The sequence below is a fragment of the Lampetra fluviatilis genome, chromosome 29 (assembly GCF_964198595.1).
Source record: "Lampetra fluviatilis chromosome 29, kcLamFluv1.1, whole genome shotgun sequence".
In the NCBI taxonomy this organism is placed as follows: domain Eukaryota; kingdom Metazoa; phylum Chordata; class Hyperoartia; order Petromyzontiformes; family Petromyzontidae; genus Lampetra; species Lampetra fluviatilis.
Window position 1 is genome coordinate 4,391,469 of NC_136303.1, and position 26,950 is coordinate 4,418,418.

General features: G+C 49.3%; 1 protein-coding gene across 2 annotated transcripts in view; it reads left to right on the top strand.

Annotated features, from left to right (window-relative positions):
* Positions 1-26,950, top strand: part of LOC144942963 (serine/threonine-protein kinase SIK2-like) — an 86,852-nt gene that overhangs the window by 49,014 nt on the left and 10,888 nt on the right. Inside the window, exons 5-13 of one of the 2 annotated variants that reach the window (XM_078870027.1) lie at positions 7,030-7,154; positions 7,953-8,076; positions 12,311-12,711; positions 13,231-13,383; positions 14,887-15,072; positions 21,330-21,579; positions 22,999-23,436; positions 23,919-24,052; positions 25,747-25,854. In XM_078870027.1, coding sequence (XP_078726153.1) covers positions 7,030-7,154; positions 7,953-8,076; positions 12,311-12,711; positions 13,231-13,383; positions 14,887-15,072; positions 21,330-21,579; positions 22,999-23,436; positions 23,919-24,052; positions 25,747-25,854 — 1,919 coding nt within the window. The remainder of the gene's footprint in view (positions 1-7,029; positions 7,155-7,952; positions 8,077-12,310; positions 12,712-13,230; positions 13,384-14,886; positions 15,073-21,329; positions 21,580-22,998; positions 23,437-23,918; positions 24,053-25,746; positions 25,855-26,950) is intronic. The other variant, XM_078870029.1, reaches the window with a different exon arrangement.

Sequence of the window (26,950 nt, forward strand, 5' to 3'; positions counted from 1 at the left end):
TGCACATCCTGCACAGTAAAGTTACACTAAATACACGCGGGGTGATCTTGTACGTATTGTACGTTGATCTTCTCTCGCGCCGTATGTAGCCAACCGTGATAATCGGTGGTGCTCGTATAGAAAAGGTTTTCCTCCGATCCTATAGCTCTTAGGGGCCGTCCATAAATGACGTCACGCACCTAGGGGGCGGGGTCAGACATTTGTGACGATGTGTGACGATGTGTGACGAGGAGTGGGGGGGGGGGGTTGAGAAATGTGACGTCACATCAAAATATGCAACTTTAAATAAATATAGACAACACGTTCTACTTAATTAAATAGACTTTTTAATAAATGTTTCCTCCTACAACATCACAGTGCAACGGCACATTAAATACACACTACAATGACAATAGTTTAAAGCGATTTGAAGCATGTTTTATTTTTTGTGGGGAAGGGGGGGGGCAGAGCTTTGTGTCGTCATATTTGAGGGGGGGGGTCTAACTTTTTGTGACGCCGTGTGACGATGGGGGGGGGGGTCAAAAATCGTCCAAAATCGCGTGACGTCATTTATGGACGGCCCCTTAATCCCCCTCGCCACTAGCAGCCAGCAAGCCCCCCTTTGCCACGTGAGTGTTGCTGAAGATCACTTTGCTCTTACACCAAGTGAGCTCCAGTTGGGGTTTGTTCACCTGGTGGGCGGGCGGGCGGGGACGAAGCCCAGCTGGTGTTCAGCTCCGATTGGGAAACGTGTTTTACTTGGAAGATGCAAAAAAACGCATTTCTGTTTTACAAAAGACGCGAGGTCGCCCCGGCCGGAGATGTGGAACCGCAACCAGGCCCTGACACGGGCGCCAAACCGCCCCACGGCCTGGCACAGACAGAGGGACACGTTGATAATAATTCAAGACATCTTCCCCAGCTCCCAATAGCCCCGTTGTTAACCGAGAGGACAGGTGCACTCTGCCATTAAAGACGAGATTTCCATCGGACGTGGAAAAAATGTGACCGGCTGTGCGAGAGGTTAAACCCTCGGCTGGCTTGTGACCTCCCTGTCACCCACACCCCCTCTGCTGCATTTTCCGACGGTGCGGTTGTGGAGGAGCCGGTATCCACGCCGCCGCAGCAGCAGCCTCCACCGCGGCCGTACAGTGACGTTATTTACAGTAAAGTGACGGCGTTAGCGGGAGTCCATCAGGCGCTTACGTCTGTCTGCCAGTTGAAGGTCGGGTCTGGAACAAAAATTCTGCTAAAAAAACTTTTTTTTCTCCCGGTTATAGACCCGGCGACGCGCATCCCGGGAGACCGCTCGTCACGACTCACTGCTCGACTTTGGCGTTGGGAAGTTTTTTTTGCTGGTCTCGTGGTCTGGGAAGGGGCAGGTAGCTGACGGTATAGTGACGTATTCTTAGGTTTTTTTTTCGGTAAAGTCACGTGGGTAAAAAAATTAAATTAATAAAAGTAAAATAAAAATAAAATAAAAATCACGACGTTTCGGAGGCAACACAAGCTTCCGTCTTCAGGTGGAACCGTCACAGCACGATAGCTGTATCAAGTGAGAGAAATTCCATAAAAACAGTCCTTGTATATATACTGGTTGAGGGTGGGAGGAGCCAAGGTAGGCCCTGAATATTATTTTTGTGAGGTTCGGTGCGGCTGAAGCACGCTGTTAGGAATGAGCCTTTGTTGTGTAAACTAGGTGCAGATTATGTAAAGGTGCGTGTAAATGGGACTGAGCCTTTTGTTATGTAGAGGTGGTTGATACAGCTATCGTGCTGTGACGGTTCCACCTGAAGACGGAAGCTTGTGTTGCCTCCGAAACGTCGTGATTTTTATTTTATTAATTTAAATTTTTTAACTACGTTACTTTACCGAAAAAACCTAAGAATATGAATCCTTGCAGTCACGAAAGCTTCAAATCTAGAAAGGTAGAGTGACGGTCCACTGGTGTCCAGGGCGCCGCAGTGGCGAGATGTTAACCAGCTCGCCTGGTATGCTGGAGTTCCATGGGGTTTCGATCCCCATCCTTGACGCCTGCTGCTGTATATTTGGAGTTTGCGGTGTCTCTCTCCCCGTGGTCACGTGGATTTTTCTCCGGTTTTACCCTCCTCATTTAGGATCAACATCACACGTTTTTGGCTGCGATACAATTTCACTTGATAAGCTACTTCGTTGAGCTATCATTTGTGGCAAGGTCACTTTCGAAAAAGAGCTGTAGAATATAGCTTCGTGGACCTTACATGGTAAAATAAAAAGTTTAGTTTGGTGTTAGTCAAATAATTAAATGTCTTATTCCTCAAAACCTAATTGCGAGAGGCACACAAGTGAATCCAGATAACTCGTGAAATCTCATCGTCCAAACGTGGGCTTTGGTTGAGAGTGGGCAGCTTAAGTGGATGAAAGAATTAACCCGTAAAAACAAAGTTTTTCACTATAAATCCTTTATATACGTGGCGGCTAGAGTCCTCTCGCTTGAGATGGCTGCCACCTATGGGTCAGATGATTGCCTGCCACCATTAAGCAATTGGTAATTAAATATAATTTATTTTTTCCTAAAAAGTGTAAAATTTTGAAAAAAAAATGTCACGAAAATTAATTGTCACGCACAACGAGTCTGTGTGCAAAATGTCAGCTAGATTGGATCACGGGAAGTAGGTTAAAAAACGACCGAAAGATTTGCACGGTCGTAAGCGCGCAAGCAAGCAAGCAAGTGAACTTAATATAAAGGATTAAAAAAAGTAAATCCTCTGCGGGGAGACTGCACAAACTATAAGAAGTGCCTTGTGAAGTGTTCCAACGAAGCTCGCACGACTATGCGGGCTATCAACTTTGCTCCAGAATAAAGCCTCATTTGCGAGAGCACATTGGACACGCTCATCGGCACTTTCGCTTGGTTTATATTATCAAATTGCTATATTTTGTTCTTCATATTTTTTTGGTGAGAGGTACAATTTGACGAATAACGCCCCTTCGTTTCCTGCTCGTAGCACCTTGCGGTATGTTGAACGCGAGCGGTACGTGACGGTAACCGGTGAGATTTTGAAACGTCCATCGGCCAAATGGCGACACGAAAAATCTCGCTTAAAGGCCCCCTCGTCGCAGGCCAAAAGCCGCTTTGCGCAACACCGCTTGGGGGACACATCGATGCCGCCCCTGTCACCAGCTCCCCGCGACGGTCGTGTCCTCTCTCGCGTGCACGTACGCCTGAGATAAATGTCTGCGCGGAGTCAAGAGGCCACGGCGTCGAGCGGCAGAACGACGGCACGACTGGCAGACGTAAACAAAAGCGTGCGTGCAAGCATACGTATGCATCTACGTATGCATCTACGTATGTTGAACTTCTTTCGTACCGTACATAGCCAACCGTGCCAATCGGAGGTGTGGGGGAAGGACAGCAAACTGAACACGAAAAGCCCTTTTTTGTGTTGAGTAGCTAGAAACCCTCCAGTGCAACAGATGTTGACAACAGGTTTACTTTGGGCATAGTTTTTATTTTAATGCTTTTACACGTGACTTTCACGCAGTTGTATGTAGTTCATTGGCAGCCTTAAGAGGGATGCTTAATCGCGTGCATTAAATCGTACCTTTCACCCTCAAATTCAGTCTCTCGGTTTCACGCTCCACGGACGTTTGAACAAAAAAAATCCTACAAAAGAAATCCTACAAAATAAATCCTATAAAATAAATCCTACAAAATAAATCCTACAAAATATCCTACGAAATAAATCCTACAAAATAAATCCTACAAAATAAATCCTACAAAATAAATCCTACAAAAAATACTACAAAATAAATCCTACAAAATAAATTCTACAAAATAAATTCTACAAAATAAATCCTACAAAATAAATCCTACAAAAAATATCCTACAACGGCCAGAGTGAATTCCACGAGCATGGGAAAACTCGCCCAGTGGCAAACGTCGCATTTTGCTATCGTGGCACCGTCGTCTCTGAAGGTCGAGTTGTATTTTATTCGCCGCTTGGCAAATTACTTTGATATGAAATGAGCGTTTTGGCAAGAGCGTCAGTTGTGGGAAAATGTACAGCATTCATCATGGTTCCTTACTCCAGGGGACTTCCTCTTAAACTTTATAATGTTGAGTCTTTTCCCTCTCCCCAGCTCTTATCGCATTAATGAAGGTAGCGGAAAATGTTGCTTGCAAAAAAAACCCATTGTTGTGGAATTAGCCTGGGAACAGGCAGTGCTTTTTTGGGGGGGGGGGGTAGGAAAATAAATATACAAACAAGGACAAAGACCCCCATGTAGCCTTAGAAGAATTTTGGGGCAAGTGCTGTTTGCGAGTAGCGCCTATGAAGGCCGGCACGGCACACGAGGGGGTGGGTGGCCAGCACCACGATGTTTACACACCGCACCAGGTACTCATTTGAGGTTCAGTCGACCTAAGGGAGGCCCAGGAGCGGTTCAGATAATCGTCACTGGTGTTGGCCATGAAGCGGTAATGGAACCCGTGCGGCCGGGTTAGTAACGCAGCGCTCTCTAACCACTGCGCCACCGCTCCCCACTGCGCCACCACACACGCACACGCGCACACATGGCCGTTAAATGTCGTGACAGCGAACAGGAAGTGACTGGGATCTGTGACATCATCTCCTTTTCCGTTCTTACCCCGTGGCAGTCGGTCAAGGACCCACATTTTTTTTGATTGTAATGTGGAGCCATTTAATGACCTTATTTTGTCCATATTTTGTGGGTTTTTTGTTGTTGTTGTGGTGGGTTTGTTTATTGTTGTTTTAGAATATGATGTTCGGAGAAGGACTTGCAAACAAACGGGTTTCCAGTCTGCACAAGCCCGGCACGGACTGTGCGTGGAAAGAGCCGATTCAAATCTATCCGGCACAAATGCCAAATTATGTTCATCCATTTGATTAACGGTCCCGAATGGTGCCACGTTTCCATAGGTCCCAGTGGGATTGCTATTATTGCCACTTCAGCGATAATGCGCCCCCCCCATCACTCCACCCCTACACACGTCAGTGAACTGCAGGACCACAACACATCGTTAATTTTTCCATTGTTCCCTCGCAAATAAAATTTGTTGGGGTTTTTTTTATCTTATTCAAACATCGCTGTTTTTAACCCTTTTAAATGTAGCTAGCGTGATGAGACGTGGTTAGTTTTTTTTGTTGCATGTTAAACAAACGCATGTTGAACAATCCTCGTTTGGCGATGTTTGCACCTCCCAAGTGTGGCAGACGTCTTGAGATTATTCCGCCGTTTAGGTAACCCATTTGAAAACCAATTAATTTGTAATGTTTGCATTGATATCAGTTATTTTCTATTTCTGTCGTGGCTGTGAGCGTTCCAAATCCCAAATCTACTAATCTCGTTCCTCCATCTCATTTTCTCCTTCTCATTTTCTCCCATCTCCCTCTTCTGCTTCCCTCTAGATCGTTCTATCGTCTAGCTTGTCCAATATTGAATTAATTCACAGGAATTAAAATAATATTGTTCGACACTCCCATGGTTACACTATTCAACTAGAACTATCAACAATTGTTTTTTACCAAGCCCACTGAGCTATACAGCTCTTTTTTAGAAGCGACATGATCACGAATCATAGCCCAATGAAGTGGCTTATCGTGTGGACATTTATAGCAGCTAGTTGCTTTAAACGCACGTTTCTAAACATGCGTTTATAGTACTTGAGTGACGTGGTGGAGAGGCTGTCGGATCGTGTATATGTGTGATGCACCCATCCACAAAGCACTAAGTTCCTGCGAAGTGGAAGTACAGCAAGTAGGTTCTAGATTTGAAGCTTTCGTGACTGCAAGGATTCATACTCTTAGGTTTTTTCGGTAAAGTCACGTAGGTAAAAAGAAATAATAAAAATAATAGAAATAACAATAGAAATAAAAATAAGTAATTGAAATAATAATATCATTTTAAATAATTGTATTTCTATTATTTTTATTATTTATTTTTACCTACGTGACTTTACCGAAAAAACCTAAGAGTAACAAGTAGTTTGTTGACCTATTTTGTGTTCAGTTCATATGTTTTTTTTTTTAACGAGTGAGTTTTCCCCAAACACTTCCAGTTTCCTGTTACACGCAAAAATGCATTTGCCAAACGTCCCAAGTTGGAACCGTCTGAATAGAAAATTGTCTCGGAACTCGTGAAGCTTTTCTGGCTAAGTGCGAATTTATTCATGCAAACCACCTGGAATGCGCCAGATCTCATCAGATCTCGGAAGCTAAGCAGGCTTTGAGTCTGGATAAGCGCTTTGATGAGGGATTACGTGCATAACAGGATATTACTATAAGTCACCGGGTCACTTTGTGGGCAACATTGGGCTTTGCAGAAATAACACTTGATGTTACTTTACTTCTGCTCGCTCGCGTCTGTGCTTGAGCCGCTGACGCCAACCCCCGTTGACGAGCACGGTGAAGTACGGTCAAATAACCTCCGCAACCCGTGCAGAGTTGGGAGGCGCTCCCCCTACCCCCTCCAACCAGCTTTGGATTTATAAAGGACTGTACACATTGCACATCGACCAGTGTTACGAATCCTAGATTTGAAGCTTTCGTGACTGCAAGGATTCATATTCTTGGGTTTTTTCGGTAAAGCCACGTAGGTAAAACATTAAAATTAAAATTAATAAAAGTAAAATAGAAATAAAATAAAAATCACGACGTTTCGGAGGCAACACAAGCCTCCGTCTTCAGGTGGAACCGTCACAGCACGATAGCTGTATCAAGTAAGAGAAATTCCTCAACCAGTATATATACAAGGACTGTTTTCTTGGAATTTCTCTTACTTGATGCAGCTATCGTGCTGTGACGGTTCCACCTGAAGACAGAGGCTTGTGTTACCTCCGAAACGTCATGATTTTTATTTTATTTTTATTTTACTTTTGTTAATTTTAATTTTTTACCTACGTGACTTTACCGAAAAAACCCAAGAATAGTGTTACGAACACTCAACACATAATGCCCGCGCTCCGAATTGTTGCCAACTACCGCTACGTCTTTCCCCTCCTCACCCCCCTCCCTCCCCATGACCCCACGATGACCTCCCGCGGCGCAGACTTTGGATTTGGGAATTTCTTCCGGCGGGGCGAGGCGCTGACCACGTGGTGCGGCAGCCCGCCGTACGCTGCCCCCGAGGTGTTCGAGGGGCTGGAGTACGAGGGGCCGCAGCTGGACGTCTGGGTGAGTGGTGGTGGCAGCGGCGGCGGCGGGGGGCTCGTAGCGGTTGGCGGGGGGCTCGTAGCGGTTGGCGGGGTCAAATGGGCCCGCGAGCAACTGCGCGGCCCTTTCGCCGACACTCTTTGAGGGCCACGTGTGAATATGGCTCGCGAAAGAAAAAGCTACGCACGCACGTCCGGTGCAGGTCGCTGGTGGGAAAGAAGTTCTACATATACACAACAAGCTTGCAGAGATGCACGTATGTATGTTGAACTTCTTTCACACTGTACGTGGGCAATCGTGCTAATCGGAGCCAACCGTTCTCATCGGAGATATCGCAGCTTCAAATCACTAAAGCCAAAATATTGTAATAAGGAAGATCCCAATTCTGTTTGGAATGTGTTCCCGATTTTTTGGATTGTTTCAAATAATCGATCATCTTTATTTTGTACGTTATAATTTTTGACAGTTTTCTTTTGGATTGATCCAAAAGCACGATGCCACTTGCATGATGCCACTTCCATGCTTTTCCCACCGAAAGTGCTGCCATGGGGCATCGGGTGACGTCACTATTGTTAGACCCAAAGAAATCCAAATATTCTTTAAAATCAAAAACCCATCCCGAGTGTGCACTCTGTGTGTATGATGCACAATAAACGATTGCGTGCGTGCCGGTGGTGGTGTGTGTGTGTGTGTGCGCGTGCGTGTTACGTGCCGGTGGGGGTGTGTGCGTTGCGTGTGCTCGCTAACAGCACTTGCCCCTACAGTCTGTTAAGGCTATATGGTGGATCTTTGTCTTTGATGCATGCGTGTGTCCCGCAGTCCCTCGGAGTCGTGCTGTACGTGCTGGTGTGTGGAGCTCTCCCGTTTGACGGTCCGACGCTGCCCATCCTCAAGCAGAGGGTACTGGAGGGGCGATTTCGCATTCCCTACTTCATGTCTGAAGGTGAATCCCCCACCCCCCCTCCATCGTCATTCGAGTAACACGATGCCTTCCCACCCAGCGGCATCGCCACCAGACACGCGGAGAATTGTCTACGGCCTCGCAAATATAGCGATGACCTTTTTTGAAGAACCGGCCCATTGCATAACGAAGCATGGAGAAGGTGCACGCTTAAAATTACACCGAGAGATGAAAATAGGAGCACGTGGATTCCTGAACGTATTCGAGTCCAAGTGTAATAAAGGTCGTTGAGGCGACTTCTGGAATCCGTCTTTTATTCAACTTGCATTACAGCTTTCCTTCATGCTGCTGACAGGCAGCGTGAGAGGGACAGATAGAGAGAGAGACACCGCCACGTGGCAACCCGGAGCCCTGCTCCCGCGTGGCCCCCTTCCTCTGTTCGTTCCCGTTCTGACCACGTGTCGTTCGTCTCCACCCCTATTTAATACCCGGGTCACGTGGTACGTTTCCATCAATCCTGGTTAGCCTCCATGGAATATTCCAGGCTCCCTCGTAAGCTCCCGGGACCACGCCCCTGACTCATCTCCCCATTGGCTGTGGCCAAGGCCAGCAGAACCAATCCTTACAGCTGTCACCTTTCCATTACGTCAGGGCCACGCCCCTAGGCTTCCCCCCATTGGCTATAGACCAGGACCGGCAGAGCCAATCATCATGACGAGTTGTGATACGTCAGTGAGCCGGATATATCCTCACATTACACAAGTAAACTAAAAAATATATTTGACCAAGTAAGGCCCATTGAGTTATATAGAGCTCTTTTTCAGTAGTGACCTGCCCACGAATGATAGCTCAACGAAGTGGCTTATACTCTTTGGTTTTCTTCGGTAAAGTCACGTAGGTAAAAATATAAAATAAAATAATAAATGAAGATTACAACTAAATAAAATCACGAAATCACTTGTGATTTAATTTAGTTGTTTTTTTCATTTATTCTTTTATTTTATATTTTTACCGACGTGACTTTACCGAAAAAACCACAGAGTATGAATCTTTGCAGTCACGAAAACTTCAAATCTAGAAGTGGCTTTTCAAGTGGAAACCTATAGCAGCCAAATGCTCTAAACGCGTGACGTTGATTCCAAATGTGGAGGGAAAAACCGGAGGACCCAGAGAAAAATCCGCGCGACACAGGGAGAACATGAATGCTCAACATATACAGCAAGCGTCAGGATCGGGATCAAATCCACGACCTCCTCTATCCCAGGCGAGTTGGTTAACATCTCCTAGCCACCACTGCGCCCTTCCAGCAGTATATTGACAAAGGGCTGTAGATGATTGAGAGCACAGTGAGACGAAGAAGTATATTTTCATATCATCATCACGATCCATGGGCAGCTAGGCCTGTAGGTATCCACTGCCACATTTCGTCATTCGTTTCCACTTTCCTGACCGTCTTGTAGTGCCAATTTGCTCAGTGGCCACATCTTTCTGGCTCCAATCTCTGACGTCGTCAGCGAGCCACTCGCTGCTAGGTCCTCCTCTCTTCTCGGGTTCCTTCCATTTTTACGAACAACACACTTTCACACGCACACACGTGACATTGACGGGGCACGTTTTGTGAGCGAGAGTCGGCGCGGGACAGCACTGCGTCCAGCTGCCGCTGTGTCCACAGCGCCGATCCCGCTCACGACTAACACCTGCTCAGATCAGCGCTCTTCCTAGGCAGTTCGTACGGCTAAATGGGAGGGGGGCGAGGTTGGGGCGGGGTGGGGGAGGTCGTCTTTCGTTCCCCCCCCTCCGCACGTTTCACATACACGCCGTTGTGTAAATACGCGTAACGGCATCAGTCTTCTGCAGGATTTGAACGCCCCAGTGGAGACCGCCCGATGAGGTCCCAAAAGTCGCCGTCAATGTGTTTCTGCTTCGGTGATTACACGGAGCGGGTTGTAAACGTCGCCGAGAGACACACCGCGCATCGCTCGGTGGGGGGGGGCGGAGGAGGGGGGTGGGGGCCCGTGGACGCAGAGACGCACGGTGGTCTTGGACGTCACTGACGGGCCGGGCAAATCCCGAATGTAGAATCTGCGTTTTATCCCACCAGAGATGGCAGCGCGTTTTGCCCGACGAAGCTACCGACGAGCTGGTTTTACACTCTGATAAACAAATCAGCTTTGAGCTGTAAATTTTCTCCTGCTACTTAAAAATAGCGCAATTTTTACGGAGTAGTAAAAAAAAACTCAAGCTTGATCGAGTGACCATTGTCTGCCGCCGAAATGGAGACGTTTGGTGCGTGCCGTTGAATTGTGCGCGCAGGAATGTCTGTCCCCGTTGGAGGCACCGCCCCGCCGCTAGGAGCGCGACTGGTCCTCCGGTCCGTTGTTTTGATTTCACGCGAAAAGCCGCGACAAAGTCGTGCCACGATAGGGGTGACGTCGCGTCCTTCGTCACAAATCTCGCGTCCCCCCTTTGGACTTGCAGAATCGTGAAATCATTTCTGTTCATTTTTGTTCGAGCCAAGAGTGCCCATTCCCGCTCACACGCCGACGCAGCCGCTCGTTGAGCGATGGAGTCGCATTCTTTGCACAGCTCGTTTCTCCTCTGCGCTTGTACTTTGTTCGCTTAAAAAGCGTTGACTTTGTTCGTATTCGCTTTGCTGTTTGTTTTTACCGTCTCGGAGTTAGAGGGCTAAAATGAAACGACGGCAGTGCGTCATCGATGCTCGCTCCCTCAGATATTTTGATGGAGGAATCTAGGGAATGTCATGGTTACATAAGCCAGATTTAGACTTCTCATATCGGAATCAGAATGTGTATTTATAGTGGAGGAATACGATGAGCTATAAAGCTCTTTTTCACAGATATCCAATAGGGGCGGGTAAGAACGGTACAACAACAAACAATACAAAAACACGATAGGAGTGCTAAGTATAGGAAAGGTAAACAAATCGCTTGAAAAATATATACAAATAAAGCTATTTTCATTTTACCAGGTAAGGCCCACCGAGCTGTGAGCTTCTTCATCAGAAGCGACATGGCCACAAACGATACCGCAGCGAAGTGACCCATCAAGTAGAAACGCATAGCAGCATAACAATCTGAAACGATCTGAACGCACGCTTCTAAATATATGACAGCATTCAAACGCAGCCGTGTGCACGAGCAGAAGGAGACGCGGTGCGACGCGTGACACCGAGCAAACGGCGATCCCGACCGCACCGATCGTCTGCGTTGACGCGAGGTTCTCAATTTTGTTGTTTCCGGCCGAGCGTGGCGCCGCCACGGGCTCCATAGCTCGCGTGGAGAATCTGGATCCTCATAGCGATAGGCCCCCACAGGCACGGGGGGGGGGGGGTGCGGGAGGGACCGGGGTGGTGGTCGGGGGGGCGGCAAGAGGCCGCGTGAGCCAAGGCAAAACGTGTCGCCGCGATAATCATATTCATCTCTTTGGGTGAAATTAAATTAATAAAATGAAAAGACGCAAAAACGAACGGCGGTGATGACGCATTAACACCTACTCGACGACAACGGTGGCGGCGCTTGGAAACAATTGTATAAATTAATTCCTTTTCCCCCTCTCCCCCTCCTGACCTCAGTTTGTAAAGCTGAGTCATTTTAAAGGAAGGCTAATCGTTTTTTTTTGCGTGTGTGTTTGTGTTATTGTGCAGATTCCACTTAATAAATGTGTCATATTATTATCGCTGCGTAGGTGGGTAACGTTAGCTTTATTTTAAATAACAATAACAACAATAACAACAACAAAGTATGACGTACATACACGAGTTCTTACGTAAACGTAGTGGAGCTAATCAAGCCCCTTCCTCAGTTCTGACGTGGCAATGTTGTGCTTTGTGTATCTGACAACAGCACCAGTATTCGTTGGTCTAATTAATTACTTTGGATTGTTTGGCTACTTGTATGTTTGTGTGTATATTTTGCTCGCTCGTTTGTCCGAGAGATTTATTTCCTCATTCGATTATCCGTGTTTGATTGTGAAACTATGTTTTATTATTTAAAATCACAATACGGGAAAACTTGATAATTCACATATATACACAAACACGTACAGAAAACCATGCTAGTTGGCTTCATCGACACGCTTCGTTCGAACACTTTGCAATCAACTTTTGACAGTTTTTATCGCGCCGTATCGCGTTTACCAATTTATTTATCCGTCCGTTTGTGACGCGCCTGTTTTTTTGTATCCGTCAACCGTTTGCGCCGTCTTCAATCGTTCTCTTAATTCACTCATCTCCCTCTCTCTCGCTGCGCCGCTGCAGACTGCGAGCACCTCATCCGCCGCATGCTCGTGCTCGACCCGTCCAAGCGGCTGACGATCGCGCAGATCCGGCAGCACCGCTGGCTTCAGGGCGAGGGCGGCCCGCCCCGCGCTCTCGTGCTGCCCGAGCAGCCGCCCATGGCCACGCTCGGGGAGCAGCAGAGCCGCGCCGAGCCGTCTGCCGTCACGGCCGCCGCCGCCGCCGCCACCGCCCTCCCGTCGCCGCCCACGCCGCCTCCGCCGCCGCCGCCGCCGCTGCCACCGGCCGTGTCCGTCCAGCCAGCGGCCGCGTCGGAGTCCGCGTCGCCATCGCCACTGTACAGCCCGGGCCTGCCCCAGTACAACGAGCACGTGCTGAGGCTCATGCAGAGCCTGGGCATCGACCAGCAGAAGACGCTGGAGGTAGCCCGTCGCGAGTCGCGTTACGTTCGCCGAGCGACGTTATCCGTCGTTGCCGCGGTTTTTTTTCCCCCCTCGTCCCCTGCTTAACAGCGTGCACAGTTTTCCCATTGCAAAGTTTCGATTTAAAGCTTTCGTGACTGCAGGGATTCATCTTCTTGGTTTTTTCGGTAAAGTCACGTAGAAGGGAAATAATAAAAATAATAAAAATAAAACATAATAAAATAATTCTCACGACGTTTAGGCCACAATGCAAGCAGCCGTCGGCTTGCGTTGTGGCCGAAACGTCGTGAGAATTATTTTATTATGTTTTATTTTTATTATTTTATTATTTCCCTTCTACGTGACTTTACCGAAAGAACCAAGAAGACATTGCAAAGTTGTTTCCGCTGATTTTTTTTAAATTTTGACGACGTCCGCCAAACGGCCGACACAGCGACCGTCCGAGCGAGCGACGGACACCCCAACCTCGCTCACCACCTGCCGTTTCCCCCGCGCCGCGTGCGTTGCGTGCGCGAGCAGTCGCTGCAGAACAGAAGCTACAACCACTGCTTCGCCATCTACCACCTGCTCGTCGACCGCCTGAGAGCTCACCGCTCCAGCTTCCCCGTGGACCACCGCGTGGACGCGCGCAACCGGCGGCCGAGCACCATCGCCGAGCAGGCCCTCGCCAAGGTAGACGCTCGCGCACGCACGTGCACGCGCACGCACGTGTACGCGCACGTGTACGCGCACGCAGAAGCAGCCGCCTTCACCAACTCGAGCGGCGACCTGAAGCGGACAGCCCGTGTGTTTACCTGCAGCTCACGCTTTGGGCTGCTGCACAGTGAGCATTTAAGCCTGTGCAGGTGCATTTATAGTAGAGGACAGGGTGAAAGATTCAGCCCTGCAATTGCTTGCTCATAACGCCGCTTAGCAGGACTCGCTCCTGCAAAGCCGAGTCTTCCATGCTGCGGTGGTGAGATGTTCATTACCTCGCCTGGTATTGGGGAGGTCGTGTGTTCGATCCTGACTCTGGCAACTGTATGGATTTTTCTCCAGGTCCTCAGATTTTTCCCTCAACATTTAGAAACAATGTGCCCTTCGAGTATTTGGCTGCTATATATTTACACTTGATTAGCCACTTCGCTGAGCTAATATTTGTGGTAGCCAGGTCGCTTCTGCAATTAGCTATATAGCTCAGTGGGCCTTACCTGGTGAAATAAAAAACAGTTTAGTTTGGTTTATAGTTTTGACTGTGAAATATCTCGGGGCCGTACAAAGAAGTCCTCGCTCGTTCGTCTTTGGGAAGTCTCTGCTGTGTGGAACGCGCTCCGCAACCCGGCGCACTTCCTGCGTGGATGGAGCCACGTTGACAGGACTTGGCGATGGGACGCGTGCTCCGGGCAGTCGACGCGAGGTCCAGGCTTGAACCATGCCATGCGTGACGGCACGGCAGCGTTGCATTTCCTTCTCGCGCGCTTCTAAGTCGCTTGTAGAGTGGATTGCTCTGTAATCGCTGATTGCGTGGACCTACTCGCGCGGGTTTTTGTGGTCTTTGTGTGGTAGGCACAGCTGTTAGCAATTATCTGCTGTGCAATCCATCTCCATGGGGATGTTTATTGTTGAGTCCTTCCCCCCCCCAACAATGTCCCATACTTTGGAGGTGATGCTAATAAAAATAGCGGCCCTAATTGCGTGCGCAGTGCTCAATCGAGAGACCGCACAACTCCTAAAACACACGTTTGGGCACGCGTGGCAATGAAGCGCCGCCTCAAATCGAGCACAGATCACGGCCCACGTACACGCACACTTTCTGTCTCGGGAGCACGCCCGTGTATAAATACTGCCACGTTTCTTTACATGTACTCGCGTATACATTACATTTACATTCCGTGGGTAATGACTTCCACGTGACGTGGAAGGAAGAGAGGGAAAAAAACGTGCGCGTAGTGGCGCGTTAAGTGATTGTGTGCGAGCGAGCGAGCGCGTTGCTAAGTGTGTGCACGCGTGCGTGGAATGGCAGCCGCAAACCCTGGCGACCCCAGCTCGACTCCCGGCCACGGCGAGCATCATCGGTGTCGGGGCACAGCATCTCAATTCCCCCCGCCACCCGCAAGCGCTAACAAGCCGCGTTAAGTAAAGCAAGTGCCGTTCCCCCTCGCTCCCTCCCCTCCCCCCCTCCACGTGTCGTTTCAGGCCAACCCAGCGATGTATCCCATGGGTCTCCTGCCTCAGAACATCAGGCATCACCATCAGCAGCAGCAGCAGTGCGCCGGTTTCACGGCGCTGGCGACGGAGCGCGGCTCGTTTGCCCAGTCTGGCGGAGGACACCCCATGGAGCTGGGGCTGCTGGAGGAGGAACTCTTGGTGCCGACCCCCAAGGTGACTCATTCTTCCCACCGTGATTTATCGACCCTTCCCGCCGGGTCCATAATTGTCGACGCGGCCGGCTGGACCAGTGTCTTTGAGGCTAGAGAAAGCGGGCCAAAGGGGACGTCTTAGGTGGGGTTGGCGCTGTCTACCACAATGAGACAAAGATCTTCTTGGTTCTTTCGGTAAAGTCACGTAGAATGGAAATAATAATATAATATAATATAATTTTATTATGTTTTATTTTTATTATTTTATTATTTCCATTCTACGTGACTTTACCGAAAGAACCAAGAAGGTGAATCCCTGCAGTCACGAAAGCTTTAAATCGAAAGACAAAGATCCCCCGTATAGCCTTCAACAAACCATTGGGGTAAGTGCTGTTAGCGAGCCGCTATTAAGGCCGGCATGGCACACGAGGGAGGGGGTTGGTGGCCTGCACCGCGCGCAAACACACACACGCCACGTACGTGGATAGACATGTTATCGAGCCGTGTGTAATGTGGGTGGAAAGATGAGTCAATTCATCGATGAATTTAGGTTGATTCTTGAGGTAAATGTTACACGCATCAAATCGCAAGTGTGGGAATGGACATTTTTCACTGGTATATAACATTTAATTGTGATGGCGTCATGCGCCCCACTCCAGCTCCTTGTGGCCAATACCTTCTGTGTATGTTTAAGAAAAGGAAAGATCGCGACGGTGAATCTCAACAATTCGTGGAAACCCTATGCGCCGCAGTGGCGAGATGTTAACTACCTCTCCTCCTGTACAGGAGGTTCGTGGGTTCGATCCCAACCCTGATATTTGTATATTTGGAGTTTGCATGTTCTCCCCGTGGTCTAGTGGATTTTTCTCCAGGTCGTCCGGTTTTCCCACCGCATTTAGAAACAATGCATTTGGAGTATTTGGCTGCTGTACATTTCCACGTGATAAGCCACTTCGTTGGGCTGTCATTTGTGGCCAGCTCGCTTCTGAAAAGAGCTACATAGCTCAGTGGACCTTATCTGATGAAAAAAAATTAACAGTAGTTTAGTTTTAATAGTAGTTTAGTTTTAACCCTGACCCTAATATGATCAAATTCCCATTGGCGTTGTGAGTCCCCCGCACCCGCCATTGTCCCTTCTAGCGACGTCTTCCTGCCCCAAGCCCGCTTAGTTTTTCCCAACGGTGAATATGACGTCTCTAACTTTCGCAAGTTGGCTAGTTCCGCGTGATCTTCTCCCGTATTCTCTCAACGTATTTTCAAGCGTACGCTTTTTCAGCTTTTGTTCCGCGTCCATCGAAGTGCGCGCAAGCTTTTTTTTCCGCAAGGCGCACATCCAAAAGAGGAACAACTCGGCCCCTAGCTTCCCCCCGCAGGACGTGGTTTATTTTTGGAGCAATTACAATTATGAGCGGAAAGGAAAGAAGCACGTAGAGATTTTAATAGACCAGAAGATCGGCTGTTGTGTCAGAAACCATCCCTTTGAAACCCTTTCTTTCGGACAACATAATAATACGCTATCGACAGCAAAAGTTAAGCGTTATTTCTTAAAATACCATTTGCCATAATTGCCATGTGTAGCCACAGCGTGTCACAACTCGAGGCTACGGAGGGCAAATAATTGAGCAGAAATTCAACGCACAATAAACAGAAATGGCGACGACGATGGTGGAGGCGACGACAATAATGATAACAATAATAACAATAAAAATAAACACAATTTTACGAGTGCGACGGTGGTGATTTTGATTGCAGCCAGGTGGCCGAGCGGGAGTTAATTCCGTCGTGCGGCGTGGTGGACTCCGTCTAATGGCCGCACTCGTCGAGCCGAGCCAGGAGACGAACGATTTGAGACGGGCGGTTCGCTCAGCGTGTGTCCGCGCGCCGATTGCCGTCGTGTTCCACAACACGCCAATGTCCCACGGATACTCGACCCTGCCATTGCCACGCACCGCACCCCCCCCCCTCCCCCCTACTCTGGTGCAATCAAGTCACTGCATTCCTATCGCACGTTTCACACTGGCCTGTGCCTCCCAGGTGTTTAACCCGTTCCCTTTGTGAAACGTTTGCAAGTTGCAGGGTGGGTCCCTGTTCACCGCTGCATCTCGGAAATGCGCCAAAGCGGTTCAGCGTTGATTTTATTTAGAGAGGCCTAGCGCCGTTGTTTTTAAAGACATTGTACTCACCGCAGAGAACTGTAGCGACACGACCGCACTCTACGATAGCCGGTGCCGAAGGAGGTGGTGGGTTTGATCCCGACCCTGACGTCTGCTGTGTATTTGGAGTTTGCGTGTCTCTCTCCCCGCAGTCTCATGGAGTTTTCACCGAATCTTCCTATTTTCCCTGCACATTTATAATCAACTTGCGTTTAGAGTATTTGGCTGCTATAAATTTCCATCTGATAAGCCCCTTTGTTGGGCTGTCATTTGTGGCCGGGTCACTTTTGAAAAAGAGCTTTTTGCTCAGTTGGCCTTACCTGCTAAAATAAAAAATTGTTACATTTAGTTTAGGTAGGCCTCATCCCAGTTTAACGTTCCAACGTATGCACGTGCTTGGAACCGGTGGCCCAACGTTCCACGTTTACCGGGATGTGACCCGCCAAGGGCCTTCTGATATGAAAGGACGTATTTTTCCCCACACTCGTGGTGTAGGGATCGCTGGCAGGCAGCCACAGCAGCAGCAGCAGTCTGCAGTGAGGGAAAAGGAGACGACCTCGTCACGTAACCTCGCGCAGCCAACATTGCGTTTTTGTCTCTGGGCAGAGGCCTTATCAACGCACACAAACCCCATGCTTCCACAAGTGGGTCGAAGGTCACGATGCGGTCTTAAGGTGGTTCGTCAATATTGACCTTGACGTAGGTTATACGTTGGCCCACTTTTGTGAATGATGTTGTTGAGTATTTAACGTCTACTTGGCATGAGACAAGGTTGGGCGGGGCGGGGGGTGGGAGGCGTGCCGGTTTTGCTTTGGTAACGGCGTTTAGAAATCAGCCGCTGTTGGCAGAACTGGCGTCGCTGCATGGAGTGGCACGCGAACGCAGTTCACGTGACTCGTGCGTTGTGTTTTTTTATTCCTTCGCAATTTGCGACACTGTTTTTGTTGGCTGTATCTTGCATTGATGCTTTCGAGTCGCTGTAGACAAATAACGGAAATGCGGAACGTTGCAATCGCCGTTTTTCGTGCGGGGGTGTTTGAGCTGTTTTGCGTTGATCGTCCCAAAAGTGCACATTTTGCTGAAAACAGTTGGGCGCTTTAGAACGTTTCCACACAATAAGCTGTGGGTCATCGTCGCACCCGGTGCAGTGAATTCCGCATATCTCTTTGCTTCCGTTGACTTAAGGGGCGCCGCGGTAGCGAGATGTTAACTGCCTCGCCTGGTATACAGGAGGTCGTGGGTTCTATCCCGACCCTGACGCCTGTTCATTTGGAGTTTACGTGTTCTCCCCGTAGTAGTGTGGATTTTTCTCCAAGGTCCTCAGATTATTACCTCCACATTTGGAAACATCGTGCGTTCAGTGCATTTTTCCTGCTATAAATTTCCACGCGATAAGCCACTTCGTTGACCAATAATTGGTGGCCGAGTCGCTTCTGAAAAAGAGCTATTTAGCTCGGTGGGCCTTACCTGGTAAAATAAAAAATAGTTTCGTTTTAGATTAGACTTCATTCGCACGCCTGCAAGCAACCAACCATTCCCTGGCGCCAACATGTGCAGCATTCAAAACAAAGGAGATCATCTCCAGTTTGCAGCCCTTTGCCCAGTACTGCAAATTCCTCGTTACTATTATAGGGGCGGGGGGGCGGGGGGGTGAGTTTATCCGTGGGCCAGCTGCTGTTGACTTCCCCTAGAAGTTGTTGTTCCTCGTTTATGAAGATCCTAGACGGGGTGCAGGGCTGAGCCACCCCTGACCGCGAATTGAACTCGCACACCTTCCGATCGCGAGCCCGACGGGCTCTTAACCGCCGCCCCGTGCCACCCAGTGGCCGGATTTCCCCCCAGTAATATATATCTTGCTTGCAACCAACGCGGCGGCGGCGGCAGCGTCTGGAGGCCGCTTGAGTCAAGTCAGCACGAGGCTCCGGGGGGTGGAGGGGGGGCCCTCTCCCTTGTGGCCGTGGCACGTCAGAGAATGTATCTCTGGTTACGGGAAGGCCTGCTACAAAAAAGGCCCGTTTATTTTCGTGGCTTTTAAACATTTAATGAATGAATTGTAATTGATGTCTGGCCTCTGGTATTTTAGTAAACCTCAGGGGCAAATGAGGCATGGATGGAGGGCGGCAGGGGGGAGGTTTGACTTGTGTTTATTATTATCATCATCATCAGGGAATCCTGGGACCGAGATATATAAAGCTAATATAGATAATTGGGCAGCGCTTGCATTGAGATCATGGTGATTGTACCCCAGTAGTCGGCTGGTTTTCGCGTGAGCTGTTTCGTTAACAACGCTGTTTTGTTGTATAACAACGGAAGAAACCTGGGAACGGTTGTGTCTACCAACGGATATGAGCCCGTTCACCTGGGATCAGTTGCTCTTGAGCAAGCCGCACGGTTGCCCCACTTCACCGATGGGGACCCGGTGAGCGTCAGAATGGGAGACACGCACAGCTGCTCTGTGGCAGGATCGATCCGGCTAAAATTGCCACCTGCTTTGGAATCCGGAATTCAAAGTTCGAGTAAGGGCTGTTCCCCGCGGATTGTGGTGCAGGGACAAACCTCCCTGTGGTACAAAGTGTAAAAATACTATTCCAATAAAGTAAAAAAAAATCGCTTTGAAAATGTTTGCAAAACATTTGGACGAAAATGTATTCGTTCCAAAACGTGACGTTGTGGCCGAAACGTCGTGAGAATTTTATTTTATTATGTTTTATTTTTATTACTTTATTATTTCCATTCTACGTGACTTTACCGAAAGAACCAAGAAGACTTTTGTTGTTGTGCAGATTTGCGTTGAATATTTGCTGGGGCTTCGTCTTTGAGTAACTTGGGTTTGTTAAACTTGGGTTGTTTTGCTTGGCGCGCTCAAATATTGCCCCGTGCGTTTTTGTCGTTTCAGCCCACGTAATATGTGTGTATGTAGAACTACTTTCTCACCGTACATAGCCAACCGTGCTAATTGGAGGTGCAGGATAACTCACACGACACTTTTCTCTCAATCTGGCTCTCATCTGGTTATATAAACAGTGTGCGTAGTTTTATTTAAAAACAAGAACAAGCATCTTTGCATGGCGCAGCATTGTCTTGTGTGTTTGTGTGCACGTCTGCATTTAAGTGTGTGTGTGTGTGCATGTGTAGTGAGTTCAGGGAGACGACGACGGAGTTGAGGCACACTCTTTTTATTAACTCAGGGACAGACACGATAGTTGAATGGGGTAACGGCTCCTTCACCCGTACTAGCTGGGAAACCACCCTTAGTACTAAGTCCCCTGTCCTGTTCCCAGTCCTCCTCTAATAGGCTACGGGAGGCTGTCTGATCTGGCCCTGGTAAGCACAGATCCCGGCACCCAGCTAAGCCGACCTTGCTCTTACAAGAGCAGAGGTCCGGAAGCTCTTGGGCCGCGCCGCTGGCTTACCCAGCTCGGCCCTGACAAGGGCAGCGAGAGAGGGGAGTCCCAGGGCCTAATCTGCCGGTCTTCGGACTTCACTGGTCAGCTTCGTGTTCAACTGGCCCCGAGCTCTCTGGCTCCCCGCCTTTTATAGAGATCCCCTCGGAGGGACGGGGTTATGGGGGATCACAGAGCCCCCATGGCCCCCCAGTGGTTAACGGATGCGGACGTCGGTGCAGACACCCGTGTGTGTGGGTGCAGACACCCCTGTGTTTCCCGTCTGCCTTTTCTCCCATAATAACCCCTTCACATGCGTGTATGCATCCACACGCGTATGCGTCATGTGTGTCTGTCATGTGCGGTGGTACAGCGGTTAGCGCTGTGCTGCACTACGAACCCGGCGACGCGAGTTTGAGTCTTGTTCACGGCCAACACCGGTGACGATTATCTGAACCGGTCCTCGGCCACCGCTAGGTCGACTCGGCCTTAAATGAGTACCTGGTGCGATGTGTAAACATCTCCACTGTGGAGACAAAGGTGGTCAGGCGTTGGTGCTGGCCACCCACCCCCTTGTGAGCCATTCCGGCTTCAATAGGTGCTCGCCAACAGCACTTGCCCTGGAAGAAATAAGAAAGAAGAAAAAAAATACAGCACTTGCCCCAAAAGTCTGTTAAGGCTACACGTGGGATATTTTTTTGCGTGTGTCGTGTGCGCTCACCCCCTTTCCCCCACACCCCCAGGTGAGCGGCTGCATGCTGGAGCCCGTGCCTCCGACCCGCAAGGGCCGCTCGGTGTCGCCCATCAGCCCCGTGATGGAGGCCTCCATCGACGAGGGCGTGGAGATGGAGGAGCCGTGCGACTCGGGCCGCGGGCTCGCAGGCCTCACCCCGTTGGCCAACGCAGTCGCCCCTCCCTCGCGCCACGACGTGGCCAGGACGACGTTCGCCGACGGCGGAGGGGACGGGGGTGGCGGGCTGCACGAGAGCACGGGTAGGCGGGCGGGCGGGCGGGCGCGAGCTGCTAGCCGCTCGCTCGGAACAATACAAATAAGTAAAGATCAAACGCACAGAGGCAGCCCAGCATCAGGGCATGGTGCCAGCACCACCGCTGGGCTCCCTAGGTTCAAACCCGGAGGCCTGTGTGTGCCTCGTAGGAGGAGGGAGAGGGGCGGGAGTGGTGGCTGCTTGCTTGACAGCATTGGGCTCGCATTTCTGAGAGCCGAGTTCAAACCCGAGGCACGGGTGACTCTTCTCAGTGTGGTGAGTATCCTTATCGGGGAACCGGGCCAACGCAACCCCCTGAGTTTCTCGTGTTTGAGCGCTGGGTCCTTGTTGTTTCTGAAAGAGTGCCAGATAGTCACAGTTGGAGGGAACCTTTATTATTCAGAGCTCGTGGCAATGGCCAGCTGGAGATTAACGTGTGCAAATTACTTTATTGACCTTTAATTGACCTTGGAATCACGTTACAGCGAGGAGTGGAAATTACCATTGTAACGTGTTTGTCCTTCCATGATGTATTTACACTCAGACCTCTTGTGTAATTGGGTGAAGCTGTACAGTTTGTTCAATTAGATCGCTGTGCTACCACCTGATCGTAATTAAAGGTTTTAATTCATTCAGATCCAGTCCGGCAGATTAAATCCAAATGAATGAAAATAACATTGAAAACATTTATGTGGTGTTGTGTGTAATTATAGACGTTATTTAAAAGTATGATTTTACCATACTTTTCATAAAATGTTAATACTGTCGTATACAATGTTAATACTGTAGTAAAATATATAGCAACGTGATTTCCTGCTCCAAATGAGCATTGAAGCCATCCCGTTTACTGGCCTGAGCCAATTTATCGAAATTACACATTCCTATTACGGAGTTTGTGTCTTCCATAGGACAGCCACAGCCTACCTCCCACAAATTGTTAATATCAACTCTGAAACGATATATTTTTATTTTATCAGCTAAGGCCCACTGAGCTACGTAGCTCTCTTTTAGAAGCAACCTGGCCATCACAGATGTTAGCTCAACGAAGTGGCTCATCATCATCACGTGAAAAGTTCAACACAAGCGTGTAACGTCGTTAAAATTATAAGCAATGCAGAAAATAAAACACGCGTACAAATACGAAACTTCAAGAAATAGCTAAACAAATGAAGCAGGAGCATTATTAGCAGCAGCAGCAGCTGACATCACTTTGTCCAGCCACTAGCAGATAAAGGTTTCCCCTGCTTCATGTCACTCACGTGACGTCATTGGACCGTACTTCACCACGTTTCTCCAATAAAGTGGTATAAACAATAATTGAAAAAAGATGTATATTTCAGGGCAGGCAACCTACTTACTGTACATCCTCCCTCTTCGTGCTACGTACAAATGAAGTGACGCTTGTACCTGCCTCTCCCCCACGCAGAAACCTACTTCCTGCTGGGCTCGGGCTCGCCGTTCGGCAGCATGGGCTCGGAGTACTGCGAGCTGGGCACCGTGCTGCATCACTCGAGCCAGGATCTCCCGCCCGGCGCTCCCCCTCCTCCGCCTCCTCCTCCCCTGCCGCACCAGCACCAGCACCAACGGCACCACCTGCACCAGCACCAGCACCACCAACAGCAGCAGCAGCAGCTGGCGGCGTTGCCCGCGGCCGCGGTGGGAGCGCCGGGCGGTTGCTCGCAGCGCGACGCGGACGGCGGAGGGACACCGTCGCCGCCGCCGGCGCCGCTCCTCCCCACCGGAGGAGGAGCCGGGCTCGTCCACCAGCAGCAGCAGGCCGGGCAGGGCGAACGTGACGAGCACAACCGCTCCCCCGTCAGCTTCCGCGAGGGTCGGAGGGCGTCCGACACGTCGCTCACTCAGGGTACGCGACGACGTCCGTCCAGTTTCCCCCCTAACCCCCCCCCCCCGGGACGTTTTAAGGGACGCTCGCAAAATCTGCGCCGATAGATCGGCGAACTATTTCCTGGGCTGCTGTCTTCTAGCCACCTTGCAGCCCGCCCGCCCGCCCGCGATGTTTTATCTGCGCACGAGTGAATTTGCGTGCTTGCAAGACCCACGTGTAAGAGCACAGGTGATGATGATGATGATAGCAGCGGTATCGAGTGACGATATTGACAGTCATAACGACGATGATGATGGTGATAATAATGATGATGATGAGGGTAATGAAGATCATTGCAAGATTGATGACGACAATGATAACGACGACGACGATGACGACGATGTCAACGGTGCGAGCTGCCTGCGCCGCTCCTGCCCCATCGTTCGGTCGATGGTAACTTCCCGCCAGATAGCTGCCGAGTGGCTCGGTGTGGTTGGCTGACCTGCATTTGCCTCCGGCAGGCGTAGTGGCCTTCAGGCAGCACGTGAGCAGCCTGGCCCGAGCGCCCGGCATCCTGGAGCTCAACAAACACGAGGCCGAGGTGGAGGAGATGGGCCAGCCCGAGGGCTCCGGCCTGTGTTGGCAGGTTGGCCAGGTAATCGAACGGCGATTGTCGTCGGGCACACGCACACACGTGGCCAAGGCGTGGCACGGTCAATGTTTCGCTCGTGAGAAAGAAAAAAAAAACACCAGTGGACGTGTGGATGCAAAGCGGAGAATGCGTATTGTTTGCGGCAAAAAATTAGTAAGCACGGAGACATTTTAAATAGAATTGACCTGTGCTCTTGCAGCTGCTGCTGCTGCTGCAAGCCTTTCGTGTGCAAGTCCTTTCCATATACGACGTATACTATTGTTGGTGGTCATTGGCCTCGTACACAACATGTTGACTCCTTTGAAATGTTGGGTTGTCAAAGGGGGACTTAATCAAAGAGTATCGCTGTACGTATATAAGTGTGTGTGTGTGTATGTTCATGATTCATGCTGTAGCATCATTGAACAGATTCATTTGCTCCTTGTACTCTGATGTTGCGTTCATGGGATTGAAAGAATACGTTTCAGTAACAAACACGAAGCACGATAAAAAAAGCGCCCCTATTAGGATGAACATTATAATACAAATTTGCCGGGTTAAATTTTCAACCGTGGGTCGTAAACAATGCCGATAACATCATGGATGTAAGCATACGCGATCTTATAACGAAAGATAAGAACGGTGGAATTCAAACGGAGGGCTTAAAATCGACATCTAAAGCATCGAAAATACGGAGGGACGTAAACAGGATGTAAACACGGGGCAGTGCACCTCCCACGCTCGCCTTTACAACCCTTTGAAGCGACCCCCGGCGACCCTGGCAATGTCCTTTATACAACGTTAGTCACGACTCGGGGGCGAGCATCACGCGCGGACGTGCGGCCGTTTCCCGGGAGATGACAGCATCAGCTGTGCCTCCTGTGGGTTCACCCCGGCTCAAGCACATGGCCCCCCCTCTCCGCTGCTCCCCCCCCATCTCCCTGCCCACCACCACCGCACCCCCCCCAACCCTCCACCCCCATTGCCTACACCAAACGCCCCCCCCCTCCTCCCCAACCTTTCCCTACCGTGATTCCCCTCCGCCCCCACCCGTTCCATCAACGCACCTAGCAACCAAACAGGGACATTTTGTACCACAGCATGAGGATGAAGTGCCGCGTGAACATCTGCCGTTGAGAGAGTGAGAGAAAAAGAATAATAATAATGATGACCGACAAAGGAAAACATATTAACGCGCGCGTTTTCATCGGCTTAAATTGAATGCCCCCGTAGGACGAGTTGCGAAGAAGCGGGGCCCTGCCAACGCTTAAAACCCTTCGCCACAGGAAATAAATGCAAAAATGTGGAAGACGTGTTTATTGGAAAGCCGCGTAGTAGGCGCGCCAGTATACGGGAGCCTGGCGTTAACGGCGTTCAGCACGATTTAAGCGACGCTTTTTTTTGCATCTTACTCGTTCGTCATCTGCAGGCCGATTTTTGCCCGGTGGAAATTTAGCCAATCGGGAGCCATTATAGCCAGGGAGAAGGTCTTTTTATTTCAGATAAAAACAGACCTCCACGTGATGCTTTTTATTTCATAATTGTTGGTTCAAAATTAATCGGACGTTCGATACATTTTTTTTATTAATTGTAAAAATCTCTTCTTTCTTCCGGTCCACTTGAACATCTCGCACTCAAACACAACACGACAACGCCTGCACATTCCCCTCCGTTTGCTTTGGTTTTGTTCGCCGCTGGTGGTGGTGGTGGTGTTGAAGGATGGTGGCATGCAGCATGCTTCTTTGGGGTTCCCCGGTTCCTATCACCCGCATCTCCTCCTTCGCCGGCAGAGCCTTGACGCCTACGGCTTGCCTACGCATTCCCAGGTCAGCCTACCAACCAACCCCTCGCTCCCCTCCCTCCGCCGCTTCCTGACTCAAGCCCTGTGCCTTTTACAGCAGCACAATCGTGTTTCCATGGGCTGACTCGTGCTCTCTCTCTCTCGTTGTATAAATGTGGTGATGTGAACTGGGGGTGGGGGGAAGTAGCTGTGGTGGAGCAGTGGTGAGCGTGCAGGGTCCTGGTTGGATTGCTTGGCCAATTTGTTAAGTCTTTCATAAGCGTTTCACTCGTTGGATCTCCTCATTCTGAGGTTTACAATAAGGCCGTTTCCTTGTTTCAATGAGATAAGCTAAAATTAGTACGAACATTGTACCCACAGCAATATCAATCTATCAGTGTTGAGCCACGGTTACTAATCAATGGTCAGCCGCATTCATATCTGGGAACAACACCGACCTGATTGACACACCTAGAATTTAAAAATGATTAATTTGCTGGTGATTACAAATTGCCGAGTGTTTATGATTCAGCGGTGAATGTGAACACCACGTGGAAGAAACTCCCCCACTTCACATATTTGGGGCCTGGCTTCTCAGGCTGAACGCTGTTGAATGCGATGCCACTGAATGGCCCAAGTTAATTCTAGATTTGAAGCTTTCGTGACTGCAAGGAATCATATTCTTAGGTTTTTTCGGTAAAGTCACGTAGGTAAAACATCAAAATTAATGAAAATAAAATAAAAACAAAAATCACGACGTTTCGGAGGCAACACAAGTCTCCGTCATCAGGTGGGACCGTCACAGCCGAATTAGCTGTGACGGTCCCACCTGATGACGGAGACTTGTGTTGCCTCCGAAACGTCGTGATTTTTGTTTTTATTTTATTTTATTTTCATTAATTTTGATGTTTTACCTACGTGACTTTACCGAAAAAACCTAAGAATATGGCCCAAGTTAATTTTATACTTCATTTTAATATGATGGATCTCATCTTGTTTGTATTTCTGAAATGCAATCACTATATATGTTTTGATTTAAAGCTTTCGTGACTGCAGGGATTCATATTCTTGGTTCTTTCGGTAAAGTCACGTAGAAGGGAAGTAATAAAATAATCTAAATATAAAACAGTAAAAATTCTCAC